The 23700-nt window shown below is 49.4% G+C and overlaps 1 protein-coding gene across 3 annotated transcripts in view; it reads left to right on the top strand.

Moving 5' to 3' along the window:
• Nucleotides 1–3453: 3453 nt before the first annotated feature.
• Nde1 (nudE neurodevelopment protein 1) overlaps nt 3454–23700 on the top strand; it is a 28583-nt gene continuing 8336 nt past the window's right edge. The window contains exons 1-5 of one of the 3 annotated variants that reach the window (XM_005077365.4): nt 3454–3558; nt 7977–8100; nt 8945–9098; nt 14713–14861; nt 23200–23336. In XM_005077365.4, the coding sequence (XP_005077422.1) occupies nt 8018–8100; nt 8945–9098; nt 14713–14861; nt 23200–23336 (523 nt within the window). In that variant the 5' untranslated portion in view covers nt 3454–3558; nt 7977–8017. Of the gene's footprint in view, nt 3559–3724; nt 3873–4431; nt 4547–7976; nt 8101–8944; nt 9099–14712; nt 14862–23199; nt 23337–23700 lie in introns of those variants that run through there. The other 2 variants (XM_013118658.3, XM_013118656.3) reach the window with 2 other exon arrangements.

Here is a 23700-nt window from a genome sequence, read left to right on the forward strand (position 1 = left end):
TCATACATAAATACATTTTTAAACACCAAAATGTAGGCCAAGGAGAGGATGGATGGGTGAGTGGGAGCACAATTTAATCTTTCTAAAAGAATGTTTCCAGGGCTGGGGCCATGGCACGAGCGGGTAGACCGGTAGGTATGCAAGCCTGACAACCCAGGAGTTCAGATCTCCAAAACCCAGAAACAGCACATTTGTCTAGTCTTAGCTTGCCTACCAGGTGATGGGAGGCAAAGACAGAGGGAACGGCCTGAAGCCTAAGGCTGGTGTTATGCCCAGATCAAGGAACCCCAAAAAGACCCCCACCAAGGAGACAACTCACCAAATGCAAGTACAAAGGTTTCTTTATTAAATCGAGCATATCTCTGTGAGTTCCAGGCCAGCTTGGTCTACAAATTAAGTTCCAGGACAACACAGAGAGACCCTGTCTCAAACAAGAAAAGCTTCAAATTTTTTTCCTTTTTCTCAATAATAATTTTCACGTCTATGAAACAGAGATGACGGATTTGTTTTTGATGTTTCATTAGCTACTCTGCGTTTGGTTCAGCTCCTCAGAGATCTAAGCTAATAAACAGAGTTTCCCTTCCCCCTCTTCTATTCATGAAGACAGGACCCAAGGAAGGGAAGCTGAACACTCTGCTTACTCACGCTTGAAAGCTACAGGGAATGCATTGACTTTTTAAAAAGTGAGAACAAGGCCAGATACAGTGACCCAGGCCTTTGATTCCAGCTACTTGAGGGGCAGAGACAAGAAGATTGTAAATTCAAGGTTTACCTAGGCTATAGGGTGAGTTCAGATCCAGCCTGGGCAACTTAGAAGGACTTTGGCTCAAAAGAAAACTATAAGTGAGTTGAAGGTCACTCACCTAGAGTGGTAGAGCACTCCTCTCCTAGAGTGGCAGAGCACTCTCCTAGACTGTCCTGGAACTCGATCTGTAGACGAGGCTGGCCTTGAACTCGGAGAGCTTCCTGCTTCTGCCTCCTGAGTGCTGAGATTGAAGGCATGCATCACCACCTCCTGGCCCAAATTTCTGTTTTTTTGTTTTGTGTGTGTGTGTGTGTGTGTGTGTGTGTGTGTGTGTGTGTGTGTGTTTTAGGTTTATTTCTTTATTATGTATAGTGTTCTGTCTGCTGTGTCCTTGAAGGTCAGAAGATCTCATTTCTGATGGCAGTGAACCACCAGGTGGTAGCTGGGAATTGAACTCAGGACTTCTGGAAGAACAGTCAGTGCTCTTAACCTCTGAGCCATCTCTCCAGCCCCCAAAATTATGTTCTGAGAAGATCTTATTATTTCAGTGCCTTATGTAGAAATTTGAAAATTATCAACCAAGTAGTTAAAATGGGTTGATTGATATCATTTGTGTGGGATCCATACAGATACATTTCTACTTTACACTTCAGTTTATAAACAGGGTGCTGATTCCCAACCAGAATCCTCAGAGTGGTATAAATCATATAAAATTCTGAAGGTATCAGGAAAATGCTTTAGTGTATTGAAGATGATTGAGGGGGAGGTAGGGGCCACTGGAGAGATGGCTCAGCAGTTAAGAGCACTGCCTCCTCTTCTGGAACACCCACCCCGCACCTACATGGAGGCTCACAACCATCTACAACTCCAGTTTCTGCGGACTTCAGTGTCCTCCGCTGGCTTCTGCGTCATCAGGCATGCAGGTGGTATATGCACACGCAGACAACACATCCATATACACAAAGTAAGAATAAATAAACTGGTACTTTCCTCAGTGTTTGATATAGCAGCCGGGTTCTTTTTTTTTTTGTTTTTTGTTTTTTTGTTTTTTTTCGAGACAGGGTTTCTCTGTATTGTTTTAGAGGCTGTCCTGGAACTACCTCGAACTCACAGAGATCCACCTGCCTCTGCCTCCCGAGTGCTGGGATTAAAGGCATGCACCACCAACGCCCGGCTTCAGCAGGGTTCTTGTAGGTGCCTTGATTTCTTTTAAGGAACCATCGAGGAGTCACAGAAGAATTACAGGCAGGAGGCATTACTTGAGTAGTCCATGGGCAGAACGTTTTGAATAAAAAAAAAAAAAGTGGGTCTGAAGCTCCTTTTGTTACCAAAATAGCTTGGGCAACATACTATATTTCCTGTAGCTTTATTTTCTCACCTTTTAAACAACTACAGGAAGCTGGGGATATATACCTCAGTGGTACAGTGCTTTCCTAACACGGCCAAGGCCCTAGGTTGAAGCCCAGCATTGTCCCAAAATATAAGATAATTTTGTCTTTCTGTCGCTCACCGGTCTCCCAAACAGTAAAATCTGGCATCTGTCTTTACTATGTTAGGCCTTTGAGGTCAGATTTTTTGGTTTATTCACCAGGTTATAATATTACCTGGTGCCTAACGGCACTCAATAAATACATCAATGAACAATTAGAGTTGTTTCATGTCAAGAGTCAACGGGGCCTAAGATCCCAGCAAAAAATTAGGCTGAGGAAAGAGGCTCAGGAATTCGAGGGCAGCCTAGGCTGCTTAGGAAAAAAAACAAAACAAAATCAAAACCACGGTTCTAGGTGCGATTCAGTTGGAGGAGCGCTTGCCTAACACGCTTGGAACCTTGCTGCCATCCCCAGAACCTCATACAATCCTCTAGGTAGCACAACATCCATACCCATAATTCGCACTCAGGAGGCGGGGCAAGACTACCGAAACTTCGAGACCAGCCATGCAACAAGTTAGAGGCCAATCTGGACAATATGGGATTGGCTAAAAAAAAAAAAAAAAAAAAAACCGCCACCACCCACAAAAGAACGTAGCATTGTGCCTGAGTGCATGGTCGTTTAACTAATTCATGTAGTGTACCTTACTGTTTACAAAGCGCCAGGGAAGCGGTTTTTACAACTTACTTAGTCCTGAGCAAAACCCCATTCTATCCTCGAGTAAATAAACGACTGTCCGTCCCAACATCACACAGCTAACGAGGGGCAAGGGGCGGCATTCAAAGACAAGTCCTTCCACGCTAAAAGATGCTGCTGTTTGAGAAGTTACTGTTAAAGATTCTACTTGGGGTGTAAAGTGTGCGCCGGGCGAAAGCTTGTTTTCCTACGCCTGTTTTGTCTCAGCCTTCTTAGGGCAGGGAAGCATTTCTGGGACTGGGAAGGGAGCTTGCAAGTGTAACCCGACACCAGCTAATCCCGAAGCCCGGGCTGCTCCGACCGACGGCCCCCTTGTCTCTTCCTGGGCAAGAGCAAGAACGGAGGAACGTGCTGGAGGAGTGCGGGCGTCCCCGGGTGCACGGAGCCGCCCGTGGGCCCCGGACACTCCCGCCCTCCGGGCCATCGGCCCGCGCCTCCCGAGCACCCTCCAGCCCGGCAACCCCCCCCCCCACCGGGAGCTGGGCGGCGACGCGCCGGGGCCGTGGAGGAAAAGTTTCCAAACCTCGCTTCTCGGCGCTGATTGGCCGAGACGGACGCGTCCCGGGGCGCGGCAGCCAATGGGAGGCGCGGGCTGCGAGTGGGCGGGGGGAGGTGGTGGCCGGAGCTGGGACGGCGGTCAGGCCGTGTGGGCCCGCGCCTTCCCGGGATCGTCGCCGCCCGGGCGGGGTAAGTGAAGCCGGGTTGCGGGCCCCCCCGGGGAGGAGGGGTCCCCACGCCCTCGGCGCCCAGCGGACGCGGCCCCCAGGCCCGATCCCCTCCCCACCCCCGCCCCCAGCTTTCCGCCTTCTGCCCCCGCGAGTTCCGCCGCTCGCCCCGGCCAGCTCTGCTCCTCTCCCGCTGGCCCCTTCCTCTTCCTCAAGCCCGGCTCGGCGCCTGCGGCGTCCCCGACCAACTGCTGCCTCCCGGGGCTCGGCCGCCGGACGCTTCGGACTTCTCCGACAGCATCGCTTTGGGTCAGATAAACTTTTACCCCGTAGATGGTGAGAGTGCTCCCCCCCCCCCCCACGCCTCGGATGTCGGCCCAGCTCACCGCCCCTTTGAGGTCGAGGGCATCCCGAGTCGCGACTTTATCCTTCCCTAGTCATCTCGGGTTTCCGTGCATCCTCCTGCCTTCTAAGCTGGAACCTTCCTGTTGGTGACTTTTCCCCCGCCAGCTAGCTGTTGCTTCTGTGCCTTGCGCCAGGATGACTTCTCAGGACTGGGGTGGGGTGCTTCTGGATTACAGTCTGACTGCTCCCCAAACCCGAGGTTATCTGACCGGGCACCCCTCCCCAACACGCTGGTATTCAACCAGTTGTAGAGACTTAAGTCATTCCTTTTACAGCGTTCCCTGCGCAGTTAAAGTACCTGTGACCAGCCGATCCCCTTGAAGTCGCAGGGGCCTCCGGTTTTTAATATCTTAACCTTGACTTGGCTTGCTAACTTGGTTTATCCCGGGAGGATATTATTATTATTGTTGTTGTTGTTGTTGCTTCCAAAGTGTGTTCTACCTTAGGATGTGTGAGCCTGGTGAGATTAAACCCCCTTTCCTTCCCATAGGGGCTTCCCTAGTGTGAGCCTCCACCGCCCTGCACTGGGGTGCTTCGGAGGTAGCCCAGCTCGCAGTGGGTGTGGAAGAAACGATTGAAAGGACTTGGAGGGGGCTTAGACCACGGTAGGAAGATTCCCTGGCACCTGGATCAGTAGAGTAAAATGACCTTCGAATAACAATAGTTACTCTGTTTTGATTCTTATTCAAATACAATCACCCCGACGACCCACCCCCAGGAATGGAAAGTGAACTCAGGGCCTTGTGCATTCTAGGCAGGGCTCTATTCCTGAGCTACATCCAAGCCTACCTTTTAAAACTCCAAATTCAACGGTGTTTTCAACTCAAAAACACAGTTCTCACCTCAGCAGGGTAATAGTTCATTACAGAACCCAGTATGAATGACAGTGGCCCAAGAGCACTGATTCATGCTTTACTGTTGTTTACCTGAGACCTTCCTGGTTATAGAATAAAGAAAGTAATCACCTAAGGTGTTTAACCGAACACGGTGCTGGGGGCCGCAGACACGGGTCACAGCAGGGAAAGCCCTAGTAGAGTTTGGATTAGGGGAAGCTAGACGTCTTCTCCGAGCACATTTTAGGTTTGGTATTTACTAGGACCTTAGGTCAGATACTGGGATGGGCGATGAACGGCTTTCAGAGGTGCTAGAAATAGCGCGAGATAATTTGACTCTGATCTGCAGCATTTTTTTAACTCTGCATTATTTTGAAGTTCAGTTATTTGGTTTGTAGAATTGTTAACATAGGTGCAGCCAGCCAGCCTGTCTGTCTGTCTGTCTCCCTCCCTCTTTTACTAAAAAGTCTGTTGTAAAGCAGTGTGTCAGGGACAAGTACTTGGACTGTTCTCGCCCCCTCTCTGGCGTCTTCCTCCAGTCCCTCTCTGTCCCTGTTGCGGAGAAGGAAGCAGCGGTCAGTGTGACTGCTCTTCTGCTGTCCGTGCAGGCAGCTCTTACTTAACGCCATCAAAGTTCTCCCGCTGTCTTCCGCTGGTAGTTCTCCACGCCAGAGAATGGTGAGGACGTGCCCTGGCGTGTCTCGGCACTTCAGGAGCCTGAGGACAGGCGCTAGGCTTGCTGACTCCCGATGCGTTTCACAACAGTGACCTCACTTCTGTGAGCGCGCACACACCTTATTCCCACCGTCTTACTGGTTACGCGTGGGTGTTTGGCTCCTTCTTTTCCCTGCCTCCCTGTCAGCTTTTGTGTTTGTTTTGAGGCAGGGTTTCTCTCTGTGTAGCCTTGGCTGGCCTGGAACTCGTGCTGTAGGCCAGGCTGGCCTGGAACTCAGAGCTCTGCCTGCCTCTGCCTCCCGAGTGCTGGGATTAGAGGCGTGCGCTCACTCTCCACTTGCTTTTCTGACCCTTTTATACAAGTGTGTAACACATTGTGGTCATGCTCAGCTCTACGCCCTCTCAGATAGATTCCCCTCCCACTTTCACGCCCGGCCTTGCTTTGCTTTTGCTTTGTGATGCTCGGGTTTAACTGGGGCCAGTTGAGTCTCCACCTTCTGTTTTGGGACGCGGTCTCTCAGTGCGTCTGGAGCCCGCTGATTTGGCTAGGCTGCCTGGCCTGTCTGTCACACAACGCTCCAGCACTGAGGGTATAGCCTAGCTTTCTACATGAGTGTTGGGGCTAAAGCACAGGTCCTCGTGCTCATGGTGTGAGGCAGGCACTGTGCCCACTGAGCCATCTCAGCCAGCCCCCCCCCCCCCAGGCCTCGCTGTGTTGCCCAGGCTGGTTTCAGAGCCCTGCCCTGGGCTGCAGCCCCCCCCTCCTTTCTTGGACCCCCAAATGGCACCACTGCAGCAGGCCTCTGTTGCTTTCTAAGGGTGCCTGGGCTTTTCTCCCTTCACCTGTGTTCTGACTTATTTTTCTGCCCAATTCTTGCTCTGGATCGGTGCAGAAGGTCCCCATTTTTTTTTAAAAGATTTTATTTATTATGTATGCATCACTTCATGTATGCCTGCAGGCCGGAAGAGGGCACCAGATCTCATTACAGATGGTTGTGAGCTACCATGTGGTTGCTGGGAATTGAACTCACGACCTCTGGAAGAGCAGCCAGTGCTCTTAATTTCTGAGCCATCTCTACAGACCCTGAAGATCCCCATTTTCACACCTTGGCCCTCCTCAGCCAGCCACACCACCAGGATGCACTTCCGGGTTGAGGCGCCCGTCTGTCACGCCCGTCTGTCACGTCCGTCTGTCCTCTCCTCACTGTGCCCCAGCGGCATCCAAGCATCCCTCCTGTCCCCTGTCTCTCCTTTTTCTCCTTCCCTCTTCCCAGCGTCTTTCTCTGTGGCTCAGGTTAGCCTAGGGTCTCTCTGTTCTCCTCCCTCAGCTTCCCAAGTGCTGGCTGGGGTTGCAGGTGTGTACAGTGGGCCCGTGCGTTTGTTAATGTGTTTAAAAAGTCGCCTGTGACTTAGCCCCTGGCTTTTAATCTCCGCTGTTCTTTCCCTCCTCCGCCATCAGCCTTCCTGGATCTCCTCAGCCCCCCCCCCCAGCCCAGCTACTTCTCCATCGTCTGCGTATTGAGTGTCCTTCTCTTCCTCCCCTGTCTGCCTCCCTCGTCTGGTTTCCTTGGAGACAGGGTCCCAGCCGGGCCTTGACCTCGCCGTCTCCTTGCCTTGGCTTCCTGAGTGTTAGGATGCCAGTACAAGGCCGAACGCTCTCCCACTTCACGCGCTGCCCGTGGTCACCTTCCAGGTTGGGTTTGGGACTCCCTGAGTTCTTAGACACTGCAGGAACGCATTATCACAGTGGCAGCTAGTGGCTTCTCAGGGACACGCCCATGTCTAAGCTCACCGAAGTGCGTGCTCCACACCCGGGCCATTTGTTGTGGGGCAGCACCCTGTGCAGAGTTTGTCCCTGTGCTCACCTAGTGCTTTGTACTCATTTACGTGTAACTAAATTCAGGGATATACATACATACATACATACATACATACATATGGATACATATACATACATACATACATATGGATACATATACATACATACATACATACATACATATGGATACATATACATACATACATACATATGGATACATACATACATACATACATACATACATATGGATACATATACATACATACATACATACATACATATGGATACATATACATACATACATACATACATACATATGGATACACATACATACATACATACATATGGATACATATACATACATACATACATACATATGGATACATATACATACATACATACATATGGATACATATACATACATACATACATACATACATATGGATACATACATACATACATATGGATACATATACATACATACATATGGATACATACATACATACATACATACATACATACATACATGCCCTAGGCTGTAACTGCTGGAGGTAGGATACTTTCATTTAGTTTTAGCTTTTGAGAAAGCATTGTTTTCCCCATCTGATCTAACATGAAGTTCAGGGTTTTTAAGTTTAATTTTTTTTTTTAATTAAAGACCATCTGTCTACCCAGAAGTTGCTAATGATGTTTAAATTTCTCTCCTAGACACCATGTCACAGGAAGAGTGAGCTCTGGCCCATTTTACCATGGAGGACTTGGGAAAGACTTTTGGATCAGAGGAGGAAGAAGCCAACTATTGGAGAGACCTGGCCATGACCTACAAGCAGAGGTCAGTCCTGCCTGGTCCCTCAGTGTTCCCTCCTGGGAGGATGGCGGCTGCCATGTTGGCAGGCCTATCATGTGATGCCCTGAAGCCACCCCTGCTGACCCAGGAAGGAGCCCCTGAGCCTTAAGGAAGGAAGGCCGACAGTCAGTCTGCCCGAGACTACAGCTGGGAGAGACAGAGTTGGGGTTTGAACTACAAACACCTGAGGCACCTAACCTTCCTGCCATCTCGCTGTGTATTTTGGATTGGTCTTTATTCCTAGACGTCAGGTCCTCTGCAAGGGAGAAGGTTTGCCCGTGCCTATCAAAATGGGCTGTTGCTGGAGAGGTGGCTCACGGTTAGGAGCCCGTGTTGCTCTTCAGGAGGGACCCAGGGTTAGTTTCCAGCACCCACATGGTGCCTCACAGCCATCCTTAATCCAGGACCAGGGGATCTGGTGCCTCTGTGATCTCTTTGGGCACCAGGCGTGCAGACAAAGCACTCATACCATGAAATAAAAATGAAAAAAGGTAGGTTCATTCGAAACTGGTATTCCAGTACACATATCTTAAGAGTTTTGTGTGTGTGTGTGTGTGTGCGCGCGCGCGCGCGCGCGCGTGCGCGTACACGTGTGTTGGGTTTAGCACTAAGTAGTTCAGGCTGCCTTGAATTTTTGAGCTTCTTCCTCAGCCCCCCGAGTGCTAAGATCACAGTTGTGTGCTTCAGAGCCAGCTTTAACAGACTGTCTTCTTGTCCATAAAATGGGCACAGTGGTGGCGGAATAAAGTCATGACCCACACGCCCTGCTGCAGCACAAACACCCAGCATCAGTAATTCTGTGACAAACTTATTTGCAATCCTGCTGCAGGGCAGAGACTACACAGGAGGAACTCCGAGAGTTCCAGGAGGGAAGTCGGGAATATGAAGCTGAATTGGAGACTCAGCTGCAGCAAATCGAAACCAGGAACCGGGACCTCCTGTCAGAGAATAACCGCCTTCGGATGGAGTTGGAGACCGTGAAGGTGAGGGGCCCAGGGGACATGTCTGCAGGTAGGGGTAATGAGAGTTTCCTGGCCCGGCAGGTCCTTCTCTGCCCCAAAGAAACACATGGACACTATATTGGTATAAACTGTTGGCTGGCGACTAGGGTTTCTTACTGGCTAGCTCTGACTTAATTATTAACTCATTTCTATCAATCTAAGTATTTCTACGTGGTCTTGGCTTACCGGGAATGCCGACCTGCAACTCCTTTGCCTGCTACATCTGTCTCTGCAGAGAAGAGAGGAAAGCGATTTCCTGTTTGTCCCTGCTTATATTCTTTTTTCTTTTTCTTTTTGGTTTTACGAGACAGGATTTCTCTGTACTGTTTTGGAGGCTGTCGGTCCAGCCCAGCTTCGAACTCACAGAGATCCGCCTGCCTCTGCCTCCCGAGTGCTGGGATTAAAGGCGTGCGCCACGCACCGCCCAGCACCCTGCTTATATTCTGACTCTGCCCAGCTATGTCACTTCCTGCCTGTCTGTACAGATCTCCAGGCCTCTATGGTTAGCTAGTGGCAAATTCTGCCCAGTTCCGTCGTGCAGGGATGGCTCTATGGCAAGCAGGGTTGCGTAACTGAAGAAGCAGTCTTACAGGGTGAAGGGACTGCACCCCGGCCCACTCCACTCCCCCTGCAATCCTGTCAGGTGCCCCAGTGGGTGGAAATCTATGAAAAGCAATTCACACACTTGGCCTACAGCCCTTCTTGGTGGTGGTCTGTGGTGGTTTCACAGAGGACATAACAAAGAGAGCTCATCAAAGGCTACATTAGAGTTGCAGATTCTTGAGACTGAGTAGGTAGCCCAGGCTCACTGTGGCCAACCCTGAACGGTAGCTGAGGATGGACTTGAACTCCTGATTCCCTTGCATTCACCTCCTACATGCTAGGATTAGAGGTGAACACCATCACGCCTGGCTTTAGAATGACTGCTTCGTACATGTTACAAGGTATAGCATGGTATCTCTTAATGACATGTGGCTATTGAAATGAAAACTAACGAGGGAAAAATTAATTCTTCTAACACTAGCCACAGTTCAAGTGCTCTGTAGCCACCTGTCACTCATGGGTTTTACTTCTGGACACAGGGATCATAGAATATCATCTTCTAGAACTTCTGTTGGACTGTGCCAGTTATAAGCAGGTTTATTAACTGGGCACTGCAGTAGTTCTACTTGGACCCCTCGTGTGGTTTATTTACGTTTTTAGTTACCAGTGATCAAAAAATCTTAAGTGGGAAATTCCAGACATAAACTATTTATGTTTTAAATAACTTAATATGGTATAGTGTCATAATCATTCTATTTTGTAGTTATTGTTAACTTTTTTTTTACTTGAGGCAGGGTTTCTCTGTGTATGTAGCCCTGGCTGTCCTAGAACTTGCTCTGTAGACCAGGCTGGCCTTAAGCTCTCTGCCTCCCAAGTACTGGGATTAAAGGGGTGCACCACCACCACCACCTGGCTATTGGTAATTTCTTAGTTTGTAAGCTAAGCTTTATCATAGGCAAACACGGGAATAACAAAGCATGTATGTATAGGGCTTGGTGGTGGTGTCTGTAGTTTTGGAGGATGTAGCAGAACATCTTGGAATGTGTCCTCTCAGACACTGGACACTTGTGAGGGGCCAAGCTTTGACTGTAAGACAGTGAGCAGTACTCCTGGGATTCATCTGCCAGAAACAAATAGCACTCTGAACTCCTGAGGTTGGGACAGCCAAAACTACTCCTGGGCCATTGAGAGTCTCAGCTGGTAAAGGAGCCTCCCACCAAGCCTGATGCCCTGGGTTTGTTCCGTGAGATCCATATGTGGAGGGAGAAAACTGATGTCTGCAAGTTGTTCTCCGGCCTCTGTATCCACAGGAGTGGGTTCTTCTGTCTCTCATGTGGGTCTCTGGCCTCTGTACCCACAGGAGTGGGTTCTTCTGTCTCTCATGTGGGTCTCTGGCCTCTGTATCCACAGGAGTGTGCTCTCTCTTCTGTCTCTCATGTGGGTCCCAGGGCCATCAAGCTTAGCAGCAGTTGCTATCTTACCAGCTCAGTTTCAAGGTTTAAAAATACGTGTTTAAGAGGGCTGGAGAGAGGGCTCAGAGGTTAAGAGCACTGGCTGCTCTTCCAGAGGTCCTGAGTTCAATCCCCAGCACCCACATGGTGGCTCACAAGCATCTGTAATGAGATCTGGTGCCCTCTTCTGGCCTGCAGGCATACATGCAGGCAGAATACTGTATATCTAGCCGGGCAGTGGTGGCGCACGCCTTTAATCCCAGCACTCAGGAGGCAGAGGCAGGCGGATCTCTGTGAATTAAGAGGCCAGCCTGAACCGACAGCCTCCAAAACAATACAGAGAAACCCTGTCTCGTAAAAACCAAAAAAAAAAAATACTGTATATCTTATAAATAAGTAAAAATACATATACACACACATATATATAATATCAAAAACTAATGGAGCTTCTCAGAAATATCAGGATTTCTAGCTTTCTTTGGGAGGTGGAGTCCTGGCTTCACAAGGCCTGCATTGTCTACACCAGTGAACAGCTGAGCCCAGCCTGTCCTGGTCACGGTACCCTGATACCAGAGACTATCTCTCACTCTTGTCCTGTGTAGGGTCCAAATTTCTTGTTGACCCTGGAAGTGTTTTCATTTGACCCTTGAAAGAGGCGATGAGGAGTCTTCAGTTCTCGCCCTGAAGAGGACTCAGGGCTGGAAGCTGAGGGGATGAAGGTTTGTGACTGAACAATGGCTGAGGGAGCCCTTCATAGGGTACGTAGGTACCTGCAGTGACTTGAGTAATTGTGTAGTTCAAGACTTGCCCTTGAGCCTGCAGAGAACCTCTTCATGGCAACCTCTGGCGAGAGGCGTGAGGCTGGGCAGAGAAACTGAGGAGAGAGAGAGACTGAGGAGAGAGAGAGACTGAGGAGAGAGAGAGACTGAGGAGAGAGAGAGACTGAGGAGAGAGAGAGACTGAGGAGAGAGAGAGACTGAGGAGAGAGAGAGACTGAGGGGAGAGACTGAGGAGAGAGACTGAGGGGAGAAACTGAGGAGAGAGAGAGACTGAGGAGAGAGAGACTGAGGAGAGAGAGAGACTGAGGGGAGAGAGAGACTGAGGAGAGAGAGAGACTGAGGGGAGAGACTGAGGAGAGAGACTGAGGAGAGAGACTGAGGAGAGAGACTGAGGGGAGAGACTGAGGAGAGAGAGAGACTGAGGAGAGAGAGAGACTGAGGAGAGAGACTGAGGAGAGAGACTGAGGAGAGAGACTGAGGGGAGAGACTGAGGAGAGAGACTGAGGAGAGAGAGAGACTGAGGGGAGAGACTGAGGAGAGAGACTGAGGGGAGAGAGAGACTGAGGGGAGAGAGAGACTGAGGGGAGAGAGAGACTGAGGAGAGAGAGACTGAGGGGAGAGAGAGACTGAGGGGAGAGAGAGACTGAGGGGAGAGAGAGACTGAGGAGAGAGCCCCCACCTGTAATTGCCTGTAAATCAACCACCCAGCAGCCCGGGAGGCAGCAAACCATCAGCTTCGCAGTCAGTCCCAGATGAAAGCTCAGTGATGCGTCAGTCCCAAATTCAAACTACCCGAATCTGTGCAGGCTAGCGCCTGGGTCTCCACATCTTCCTGGGGTCAAGGTTAATGATCTCCTATGCAGTTTCTTTTTGCTTAAGTGCTGTCTGATCCTTGCCAGGAAACCCCAGAAGCCTTAGGGTGTTGAAGGCCCCTCCCTGTTGTCATCCTGCAAATCACTTAACAGCCACGCTCTCGCTGGTCATTCCTTTTGGGGGCCTTCATCCCGCCTCTCAGGCATGGGCGCCATGACATCATCTCCTGGCACATCTGACTGTCAGCACAGCTTTGCTCTTGAATCTAGTTAAGAAGAGGAGCTAGCCTTTATTTATTTATTTATTTACTTCCTTACTTATTTAAACTTTCTTGATGACCTGCATGGAAATTACTTAGCATCCCTGCTTTAATAATACATGCTCTGGTGGCCCTGATCTTGGCTTAGTTGTCTGTTGCAACACAACCTTGGGCCAGGCAAGTAACTGAATCTTAGTTTCCATATCTCTCCTGTGGACTCAGATGAATTAACACATACCAGCCCAAAGGCCGACACACAGTAGGTACATAGGTTACCTGTTCCAAATGGGCAGCAGCTAACCAGTGAGACATCACATGGATTGTGTCTTGCTCTTGGAAAGCACTGGCCAGTCAGACTGAGCTGCTCTTCCCGTACACTAAGTACCTGATGTTTCCAGGCCCGGCGGTGGTGGCGCACGCCTTTAGTCCCAGCACTCAGGAGGCAGAGGCAGGCGGATCTCTGTGAGTTCCAGGACAGCCTGGACTACAGAGCAAGCTCCAGGACAGTCTCCAAAGCCACAGAGAAACCCTATCTTGAAAAACAACAACAAAAAAGTATCTGATGCTTCCTTTCGCGTTCTGCTATTTAGCTCACCTACCGTGCTCCTGTGTGAAGCAGGGCCGTGTTGAGTTGTAGCTGAGACCTGGGCCAGTGCATGTGGCTTCCTTTGGCTGTGGACACCTTGAATGAAGGTTGTTGGGCACTAAAGGGACCGGGTGAGAGAGGCCAGGATGGCAGGTGCTGAGAGGCACATGGCTGGGAAAGTCAGGGCATGCGTACTTTGAATGACTGTCACTTACCCCCAGCATCTTCTGTTGTCCTGGATAGTTTTGTGTCAACTTGATACTAGCTGGTGTCATCTGAAAGGAGAGGGCCTCAGTTGAGGGAATGTCGCCATAAGCTCTGACTGTAGGGCATTTTTAAATTAGTGATTGATGCAGGAGGGCCCGCCCATCCCTGGGCTGGATCTAGGAGCTATAAAAACACAGCCATGAGGAGCAAGCCAGTATGCTGCATCCTCCGTGGCCTCTGCATCAGCTCCTGCCTCCAGGTTCTTGCCCTGCTTGAGTTCCTGTCCTGACCTCTTTTGGTGAACATGGAAGTGTAGGCCAAACAAACCCTTCCCTCCCCACGCCGCTTTGGTCATGGTGTCTCATCACAGCCGTAGTGACTCTAACTAGTGCAACTGCTTCTCACCTGAAATTTCACATCTGGGGAGAGAAGGTTCTGTTTGCTGAGCTTAGGAGAGGCTGGGAGAGGAATCCCGGAGCTGCCTCACAGGAGAAGTTAGCAGGGATAACTCAGGGACCTAAGAATGAAGGGAGAGACATTCCTTAGGATATTGGGGTCATGCTGAGGCTGTGCCTCAGCTGGAGACTGAGAATGCTCACCTAGCACGCACGCATGGCCCCCTGGGTAATCGGAAGCTCCTGCCTGTCGTCCTCGCTCTTCGGAGGAGGAGGCCGGAAGGTCAGTTCAGGGTTGTCCTTTGTTCTTGGGAACACGGCTGGTGTGAGGCCAGTCTGGGATGCGTGAGACACTCTCAAGAAGAGAAGACGAGACCCTTGCTGGGGTGGGAGGAGGGGAAGAGCTTACGAGAGCCATCACGTGCCCTCTGCGGACAGATGGACAGATGGACAGATGGCACCATCCGCGAGCCATGTCCCGCATTTCATGTAGTGGTGACGGGGTGTGAACATGGATTGTCACAGTCTTCAATGGCTGGCCCGGCTGCTGTTCTCCCCTGCAGGAGAAGTTTGAAATGCAGCATTCAGAAGGCTACCGGCAGATCTCGGCCTTGGAGGATGATCTGGCTCAGACGAAAGCCATTAAAGATCAGCTGCAGAAATACATCCGGGAATTGGAGCAAGCCAACGACGACCTGGAGAGAGCCAAACGGTAGGCGGGCACGGAAAGGTTCGTGAGGCAGCAGATATGGAATTGAGCGCCAAGAACGTGGCACTGATGGGCAAGATGGAGCGTGCTTAGTGTTCTGCCTGCCTTCCTGAGGATGTGCGTTTCTGTCTGGTTCCCTCCAGTTTGAAAGACTACCCTCAGGATGTCTTACAGGGTAGGACGGCTTATGACAGGCTTGTGCTTATCTGAAAATGTCTTCATTTTGCCTCCACTTATGTGTGTGGTGTGGTGTGAATGCCCGTGTGCACCCGCGATCATTCGTGTGTGTCAGAGGACAGCCTGGAATATTCGAGGCCCTAACCTTCTGTCTTAGACTCAGGGTCGCTTTTTTTGTTTTATCCTGTGCATGTCAGCCTAGCCGGTGTGAACTTTCAGAGATGTTCCTGCCTTCTGTCTCGTCTCTACCCATGTGTCGCTGTAGGAGAGTTGAGACTGCAGACGCTCCCACTGCCAAGTCTGGCTTTCACATGGGCTCTGGGGATTAGAACTCAGGTTTTCACACCTGTGAGGCACGTTCATCAAATGTCGACGAGTTTCTGCTGTGGCGACAGATAACTGCTTCTCACACTTTTTATTTATCTGTTTACTTATCTATTTATTTGAGACAGGGTTTCTCTGTGTAGCCCTGCCTGTCCTGGAACTCACTCTGTAGACCAGGCTGTCCTGGAACTCACAGAGATCCACCTGCCTCTGCCTCCCGAGTGCTGGGATTAAAGGTGTGCACCACCAACGCCCTACTGGTTTTCACCTTTGTTATGTTTACTTATTTATCCTTATGGTTAGCATACCATGCCAGTCCAGTTTGGTTTTCTTCAAGTGGATACACACTGTTTATTTGACCTTTCATCATTTCCCCTAGGTATTGAACCCAGTTCCGTTGCATGTTAATTTTTCATTTATCCTGGCACCTATTTTTGGATTTATATTTGGTCTAGTCTGTAGTTTGTGGTATGTGTCCTGGATATTTTTATGGCAACTTGACATAAGCTGAAGTTATTTGAGAAGAGGGAACCCCAGTTAAGGAAGTGTCTCCATAAAGGCTGTAGTGTAGGCAGGCAAGTCTGTAGGGCGTTTTCTTAATTAGTGGTTAATGTGGGAGGGCCCAGCCCGTGGTGGGTGTTTCCATCCCTGACCTGTTGGTCCTAGGTCCTATAAGAAAGCAGGTTGAGCAAGCAGTGGGGAGCCAGTGAGTAGCACCTGTCCATGGCTGCTGCATCAGCTCCTGCCTCCAGGATCCCGCCCCGCCCCGCCCCGCTTTCTGAGTGATGCACAGTGATGTGGGCATGTGTTCCACGATAACCCTTCCTCCCCAGGTGCACAGTGATGTGGGCATGTGTTCCACACTAACCCTTCCTCCCCAGGTGCACAGTGATGTGGGCGTGTGTTCCACACTAACCCTTCCTCCCCAGGAGCACAGTGATGTGAGCGTGTGTTCCACACTAACCCTTCCTCCCCAGGTGCACAGTGATGTGGGCGTGTGTTCCACACTAACCCTTCCTCCCCAGGTTGCTTTCTGAGTGATGCACAGTGATGTGGGCGTGTGTTCCACACTAACCCTTCCTCCCCAGGTTGCTTTCTGAGTGATGCACAGGGATGTGGGCGTGTGTTCCACACTAACCCTTCCTCCCCAGGTTGCTTTTGGTCACGGTTTCATCACAGCAACAGTGACTTTAATTCAGACATCACAGCCACATTGTGAAGCGAGCCACAGTCGTTTCCACACATATATCTTTGATCAAAAGCAAGTCACATGGTCGCACTGAGTCAGAGGGTGGGAGAGTATATTCTACCCACCGTGAGGCTCCAGTAAGGGTGTGGGCGCAGGGACAGAGAAGAATTGGGACCAATAATGCAGTTTCCATGCTGGAAGATGGTGGCACAAAACTTTAATCCCTGCACTCTGGGGGCAGGGGCAGGTGGCTCTCTGTGAGTTTGAGACCAGCCTGACTTACACTAGTTCCAGGACAGCCAGGGCTACCAGAGTTTTCCTTTGCCCACAGCTGCTCCCAAATAATCACTCAGAAACTTGATGCTGATTGTAAATGCTCAGCTGGTAGCTCAGGCTTGTTACTAGCTAGCGCTTACACTTTAAATTGACCCGTTTCTTTTCTATATTCTGCCACGTGGTGGTGCCTCTGTTAGCACCCTGCTCCCTCTGCGTTTGACTGGCGACCCCTCTGACTCTGCTTTTCTCTTCTGGCATTGTCTCTGTGTCAGGCTTTCTCACCCAATCGTTTCCTGCCCAACTTCCTTTACTCTGTTCGAGTCTATGTCGCTCTGATTAGCTTCACAAACAAACTGGCTGGTCAATAGCGGAACAGGTTGGGCAGGAGAGCCAAACTGAGAATGCTGGGGAGAAGAAGGTGGAGTCTGGAGTCAGCAGAAGAGAAGCAAGAGGGGCATGCTGTACTGAGAAAAGGTTCCAAGCCACACGCAAAGCATAGGAAAGAAATGTGGCTCAATTTAAAATGTCCGAGTTAGCGAGGACAAGTCTGAACTATTAGCTGAATGTTTATAATTAATATTAAGACTTCATGTCAGGTCAGGGTCAGGCGTTGGTGGCGCACGCCTTTAATCCCAGCACTCGGGAGGCAGAGGCAGGCGGATCTCTGTGAGTTCGAGACCAGCCTGGTCTACAGAGTGATTTCCAGGACAGCCTCCAAAGCTACACAGAGAGACCCTGTCTCGAAAAAACAAAAAACAAGCACAAACAAAAAAGACTTCATGTCAGTTACTTGGGAACTGGTGGGTGGGGAAGAAACGTCCACCTGCAGCACAGAGGAGCCCTATCGTGAGTAATCAACAGCCAATCAACAAATAACACGGTTTCCCAAAGAAGTCAGTACACTCTCACATTTCAAAACTAATACAGGCGGGAGTAGAGGATCCCCCCCCCAGATTTATTCTTACTGTTCTTAATTACGTGTGTATGTAAATACATTGTGTGTGGGCACCTACAAAACCAGAAGGGGCTTCAGGAGCCCTGGGCTGAAGGTCACAAGAGAGCATGAGCTGTCTGTGGGTGCGGGGTGCTACCAGCCCAAGGTGTGTTTTTAAATTTCCTTCCTTCCTTCCTTTCCTTTCCTTTCCTTTCCTTTCCTTTCCTTTCCTTTCCTTTCCTTTCCTTTCCTTTCCTTTCTTCTCTCCCCCCTCTTTCTTTTCTTTCTTGTTTCTCAAACAGGGTTTCTCTGTCTCAGCCTTCCTAGTGCTAACATTAAAGGTGTGTGTCACCATGCCTGGCTTGTTTCTTTGAATTTTTTAAAGGTTTTAAATGTTTATGTGCACTGTGTTACAGTACCTATAGAGGTCAGAAGAGAACATTAATCTCCTAAAACTAGAGTTGTAAGCTGCCATGTGGGTGCTGGGAATTGAACCCTGGTCTTTTAAGCACTGAATCATCTCTCCAGACCCTTTTAAAATGATTGTAATGTGTGTGTGTATAGATGTGTACATGTAGGTGTCAATGCATGCCAGACTTACAGGCATTTGTGAGCACATGACCTGGGCGCTGGACTGAATGTGTGTCCTCTGCAAGAGCAGTACAGTATATACTCTTAATTGCTCAGCTATCTCTAGCCCCAGGGGTTCTGCTCGTTTTTAATGGAAATTAAAACAAATGAAAATCAAAAATGTTCAGCACTCTGTCTTGAAAGTGGGAGAGGCCCATTGTTGGCATTTCGGTCAGATCGGATCGGGACAGGTATTCTGGCACTCGAGAGTCACAGAATACTGAGTGTTACACAGCTCAGGTGGAAAGGTATTCTGGAGCTCGGGAGCCAAGGACCACCACAGGTTGTAGGAAGCTTAGTAGCTTACAGCCCTGCTTCAGGGAAAGGCTTCCCAGTGTATCTGCTCCGCTCAGGTAGGACAGGGTCTTCCTGCTGAGGATGTTCGCCCAGTGTAGCAGTTTTGCTTGGCAGTAGGTTTCTCAGGCTAAGTTGCAACAGTTCAGCTCTGTGTAACAACTCTGCTCTGCCAGGGAAGGGTTTCCCTGGCAAAAGTGTTACAGCTCTGCTCCCTCTGCTCTGCCCAGGGTCGTCTCTGCTCTGCTGCAAAAGAAGATCTTCACCCAAAGCTCATCCAAGGTGTTTATTGGAAGGGAAGAATCCAGGAGAGTGGCTGCCTTCTGCCAGAGTGGCATAGGACAGCCTGGTAGCGTGAACAGCCACAAGCTGAACAGACACAGGGTTTATATAGGGCTTCCTGGGTGGTGATTGGTCAGATTTCAGTGCTGAGCTCAGATTGGCTAGAGCTCCTGCTCGAGAATTGGTTAGTTTTCTCACAGGGTTAGGGTCAGATTTGGCTCTGGTTTCAGGGCCAAAGTGTGTTTCTTTCCCTGGTCCTTTTTAGCCTTTTGGCTCCAATTTTAGGGCCAGGGTACATTTCTTTCGCTGACTCTGATTCCAGGGACAAAGTGTGTTCTTTTGGCATTGGTCTCAGGGTCAGGGTACATTTCTTTGGTTCTGGTTGCAGGGCCAAAGTGTGTTTCTTTGGCTCTGCTCAGGGTGTGTTTCTTTGACTGGCCCCTTTTCCCTACACCCATGAGACCCCCACATCTTCCCAAGGATTGACAGACAGTTAATGGTCACGACTGAGACTTTTCCTTCAGTAGTGCACTCTTCAGTGTCACACACGCCAAAGACATAAAAGCAAAGGAAATAACACAGGACGGAGTGGGTGACAAAACAGGGTGATGAGTGGTCATGGCAAACATCAAAATGATGTGCGTGAATGAGAGTGTCATAAGAAACCTTTAAGTTCAATTAATATATGCTGATGGAGCAAAACAAAAGGCCTTGTTACTCCTCCGCCTCTGGTCCCCATAACAGAGCACTTTGTACTCAGAGTTGTACATCTTGCTTTTCCACTTAACAATGGATGCTGCAGATGTCTGTCTGTTAGAGGACATAGAACACCCTTGTTTGTCTACTGAGTGTTTGACACGGGCTGATACCATGATGACTGACTTATCGGGCTCGTGGGACTGGATGTCTTACTGCCTCCTGGTTCCTTTACTGATGCGTGTGTCTGTAAGGAAGAGTCTCCTGTGATTTGTACCTGTGCAGTGGGTCCTCCCTGTCTGAGGACACGCATCTCTGTGACCTGGATAGGACAGTTTATATTCCCGGTGGCTCTGTTCCAAGTCTTTGTTTTCCAATTTGCCTCCTTAACATGGTGGTTTTTAGAATTAGCGTTTTTGCCAATCAGATAGATGAGAAATGCTATTTGAATTCTAAAAGACCTATAGCTATGGTATTAATTTCCTATGAGCTACATTTTCACCATCCCTCCCCCTGCCTCCCTCCCCCCTCCCTACCTCTCCCTCCCCCTCCCGTATTTGGAATCAGATTCAGAGTCTTCTGCACACTGGACAAGTGCTCCACCACCAAGCTTCATCTGTCTCACTGGTTTGCACAATTTTTGTTTTTTTTTGAGGCAGGGTTTCTCTGTGTAATGTTATTACACATTTTGAAGCTAGAGTTTGGGGGAGAGTGAAAGGGGGTCTTCTAAAAGTTTAGACAGGGTTCCATGTAGAGTGGCCTTGAACTCACTGTTACCACAGATACCTGTTGAGAGAGAAGCCTTTTTCTTGTCTGCCGCTTTGCTTTTTTCCCCACCAATCGCCTGGGCTCTGCCGCTTTGTAGTCCCCAAATAACACACAAGACGCTGTATTTATTATGAAGCTGTTGGCCTTGCTTGTTTCTTACTGGCTAGCTCTGACTTAAGTATTTACCCCATAATTGTTAATCTAAGTATTTCTTTTACCGGAGAAGTTTCCGGGCTTCTTATCCCTATGGCAGTTACATCTTGACTCTGTGTTTCTCCTACCCAGAGTCCTCCTCGACTCCTAGTCCCACCTATCTTGCTTCCCTATTGGCCAACAGTGCTTTATTGACACATACACAGGACTTCCCCCATCAGATACCCTTTACTCCGGATCCTTCTGCCTCTACCTCCCAAGTGTTAGAATTAAAACCGTGTCACCCTACCCAGTATGTTGAGACTGGATTTATGTGGGCATGTTCATTGTTTCATGTTTGTCTGTGACATGAGCCAAAGTATCTGGAGGGTTTTTTGCTTTGGTCTAATGTGTGCTTTAGTTAGTGTGCATGGGTTGACTTTTTGTATTCAAGACAGACAGACAGGAAGGCCTTTTGTTATCCAGTCTTTTAAAACACTTGACTTAGCCAGGCCTGGTAGCACACACCTTTGATCCCAGCACTGGGGAGGCAGAGGAAGCAAACAAACCAACAAATAAATAAATAAGGCACTTGGCTTATGTTTTGATTTGTTGCTTTTCTAGTTTGAGAGGGGGCAGGGGAATGAGACGGTGTTTCTTTGTTGACTCCAGGCTAGCCTTGAATTTGTAATCTTTTTATGTTACCCTCCCAAGCGTTAGGATTACAAGGGTATACCATGACACCTGGCCTATTGTTTATTTCTGAGACTCTAGGGGGATGTGTGAGCTTCCTGCCTGTAGTGATTCCTACCATTAGTCTTTCAAGTCTGTCTCCTCTTGTGTCTGTTGTAGCCCGCCAATACCAATTGATGTTTTTCTTACAGTGATAACAAATTGATATTAGCTTATTGAAGAATCTCTCTTCTTTTCATTTCCGTGTATGTGCAGTGTACATGTGTGCATATGCGTGTTTCATGTGTGTACACATACATGTGAGGTCTGAGGTTGCTGTTGGGGATCCCCGTTGCTCTTGCACTCTCTTCATGGAAGCAGGGGTCTCTCAGGCAAACCCTGGGCACACCTTTTAACCATTGTGCCGTCTCCCCAGCCCAGAGGACCAGTGTCCTTACCCCTTGGGCCTCTTGAGTCCCGAGCACACATCTGCCAGAAGCATCCAAGTCCCTCTATCTAGGAATTCCTAGATGTTTGGTTTTCTTCATTGTGTGTCGGGGTATTGGACAGGGAACGGGTCCTGATGTTAGACTCCTGAATGTTTTCATTTTGTGTTACTAAGTAGGTGCCTTAGGTAACTTTCCCATCTGCTTTCTTTAAGATCCTTTGAGGACAGGTGCTACCATGATGTTAATAGGGAGTGTTGAACAAGTTAACGGATTCAGCCCTCCCCTGCAGTTGCAGGAGCAAGACCCCAGTGAGCTTACAGGGAGGAATGTGGTGATAACTGTAGACTCCAGAGCTGCTTCCTGCGGCAGCTCCCCAGATGCCTTCTGGGGCAAACACAGGGCCTCTAATTAAAAGTGCCACCGTGAGCACATCTGCATGGAAAGCCTGCGTGTGGGTTGCTGTCTGGACCACTTTATCCCTGCCTCATGTCACAGGGATGCCCTTACTACCCCTGCTTTCTATCTGAGGAAACAGATTCAGAGAAAGTAGCTGGGTTAGACAGAGCTGAACACTAAATGGAGTCGTTATTATGTCACTTTGAAGTTACAGCCCTTGGTGCCTTTGCCACCATTTGCCTCTGTGTTCTAGTGAAATAAACTTCCCTGTTCACACAGGAGTGGCTGTTGGAGGGTTGAGTGCCCAGAGCTTTTGAAACTTCAGCTTTTTAAGTATCACACGTATTTGCGTGGGGAGGGAATCCCCCTGCATGTTTTTGAGACAGGGTCTCTAGGTGAACCTGGGTAGGCTGGCTAGGCAGCCAGAAAACCATCTAAACTGGCTCAATTCGGTCAATGCGGTCATGCTGTGTACCCGGCGCTTTATGAGGACATTGGGCTCCTAGCTCAGGTAGACTCCTGAGCACTTAGTGACAGCCACGTCTGCAGCACCACTTTAAGAAATCTAAAGTCACTAAGAGATGAGTGCTGTGTGTGTGTGTGTGTGTGTGTGTGTGTGTGTGTGTGTGTGTGTGTGTGTGTGTGTGTGTGTTGGACTATTCTGAATGTTAATTAGCTTTCCTAGACAAGCTGGAGCGGGTTGCCATCAATGGTGGGACAGAGCATGTGACCCTGATGGGCAAGGCCTCAGGTCATCTCTAAGTGCCATATGGAAATCACCAGACTTGACCCCCAACACAGCCTGGTGCATGTTCTCAGTTCTGATGATTCCATTTTGTTTGTGAAGATCCTGAGGCCTAGGAAGCTAGCAGACTTGACAAAGCCTGTGGTATTTATATAGCCCAGGCTAGCAGACTTGACAAAGCCGGTGGTATTTAGGTAGCCCAGGCTAGCAGACTTGACAAAGCCTGTGGTATCTAGGGTAGCCCAGGCTAGCAGACTTGGCAAAGCCTGTGGTATCTAGGGTAGCCCAGGTGCATCTGCTGTCATATCTCCCAGGTCTGAGGCACCAGCAGATGCTGCCATTGCTGTCTTGGATAACTTTGTGTTTCTTCTACCCAGAGCCACAATCATGTCCCTGGAAGACTTTGAGCAGCGCTTGAATCAAGCAATTGAAAGAAATGCCTTCCTGGAGAGTGAGCTGGACGAGAAGGAGAATCTTCTAGAATCCGTGCAGAGGTTGAAGGATGAAGCGAGAGGTCAGAGGCTTTCCCTGTCTTTCCCCGTGTGGTGCCTCTCTACCCAAGACAACGTTATTCATGGCCTTGCCTAGCACTGCCTTTCCAGGGATGCTGGAGCTGATTGGTACGTGAGCAGGCCTCACAGAGCTAAGGGACAACTCTGTATGGACACTTGCCAGAATGCTACAAATTATCAGCGGCTGTCAGCGATTGCTGGGATGGCTGTCAGACACCTCCTGTCTGAAGGAAAAGCCGTGGGGTAGACAGATTCAGCTTTGTTCATGGGTTTGTCCCCCTCGGTTCGGGAGTGACTGACTCCTCAGGGAATGATTCCACACACACCAGGCCGGTTTGAGGTCTGGCAGAAGCCATTGTATTGTTG

Source organism: Mesocricetus auratus, unplaced genomic scaffold, assembly GCF_017639785.1.
Source record: "Mesocricetus auratus isolate SY011 unplaced genomic scaffold, BCM_Maur_2.0 Super-Scaffold_100031, whole genome shotgun sequence".
In the NCBI taxonomy this organism is placed as follows: domain Eukaryota; kingdom Metazoa; phylum Chordata; class Mammalia; order Rodentia; family Cricetidae; genus Mesocricetus; species Mesocricetus auratus.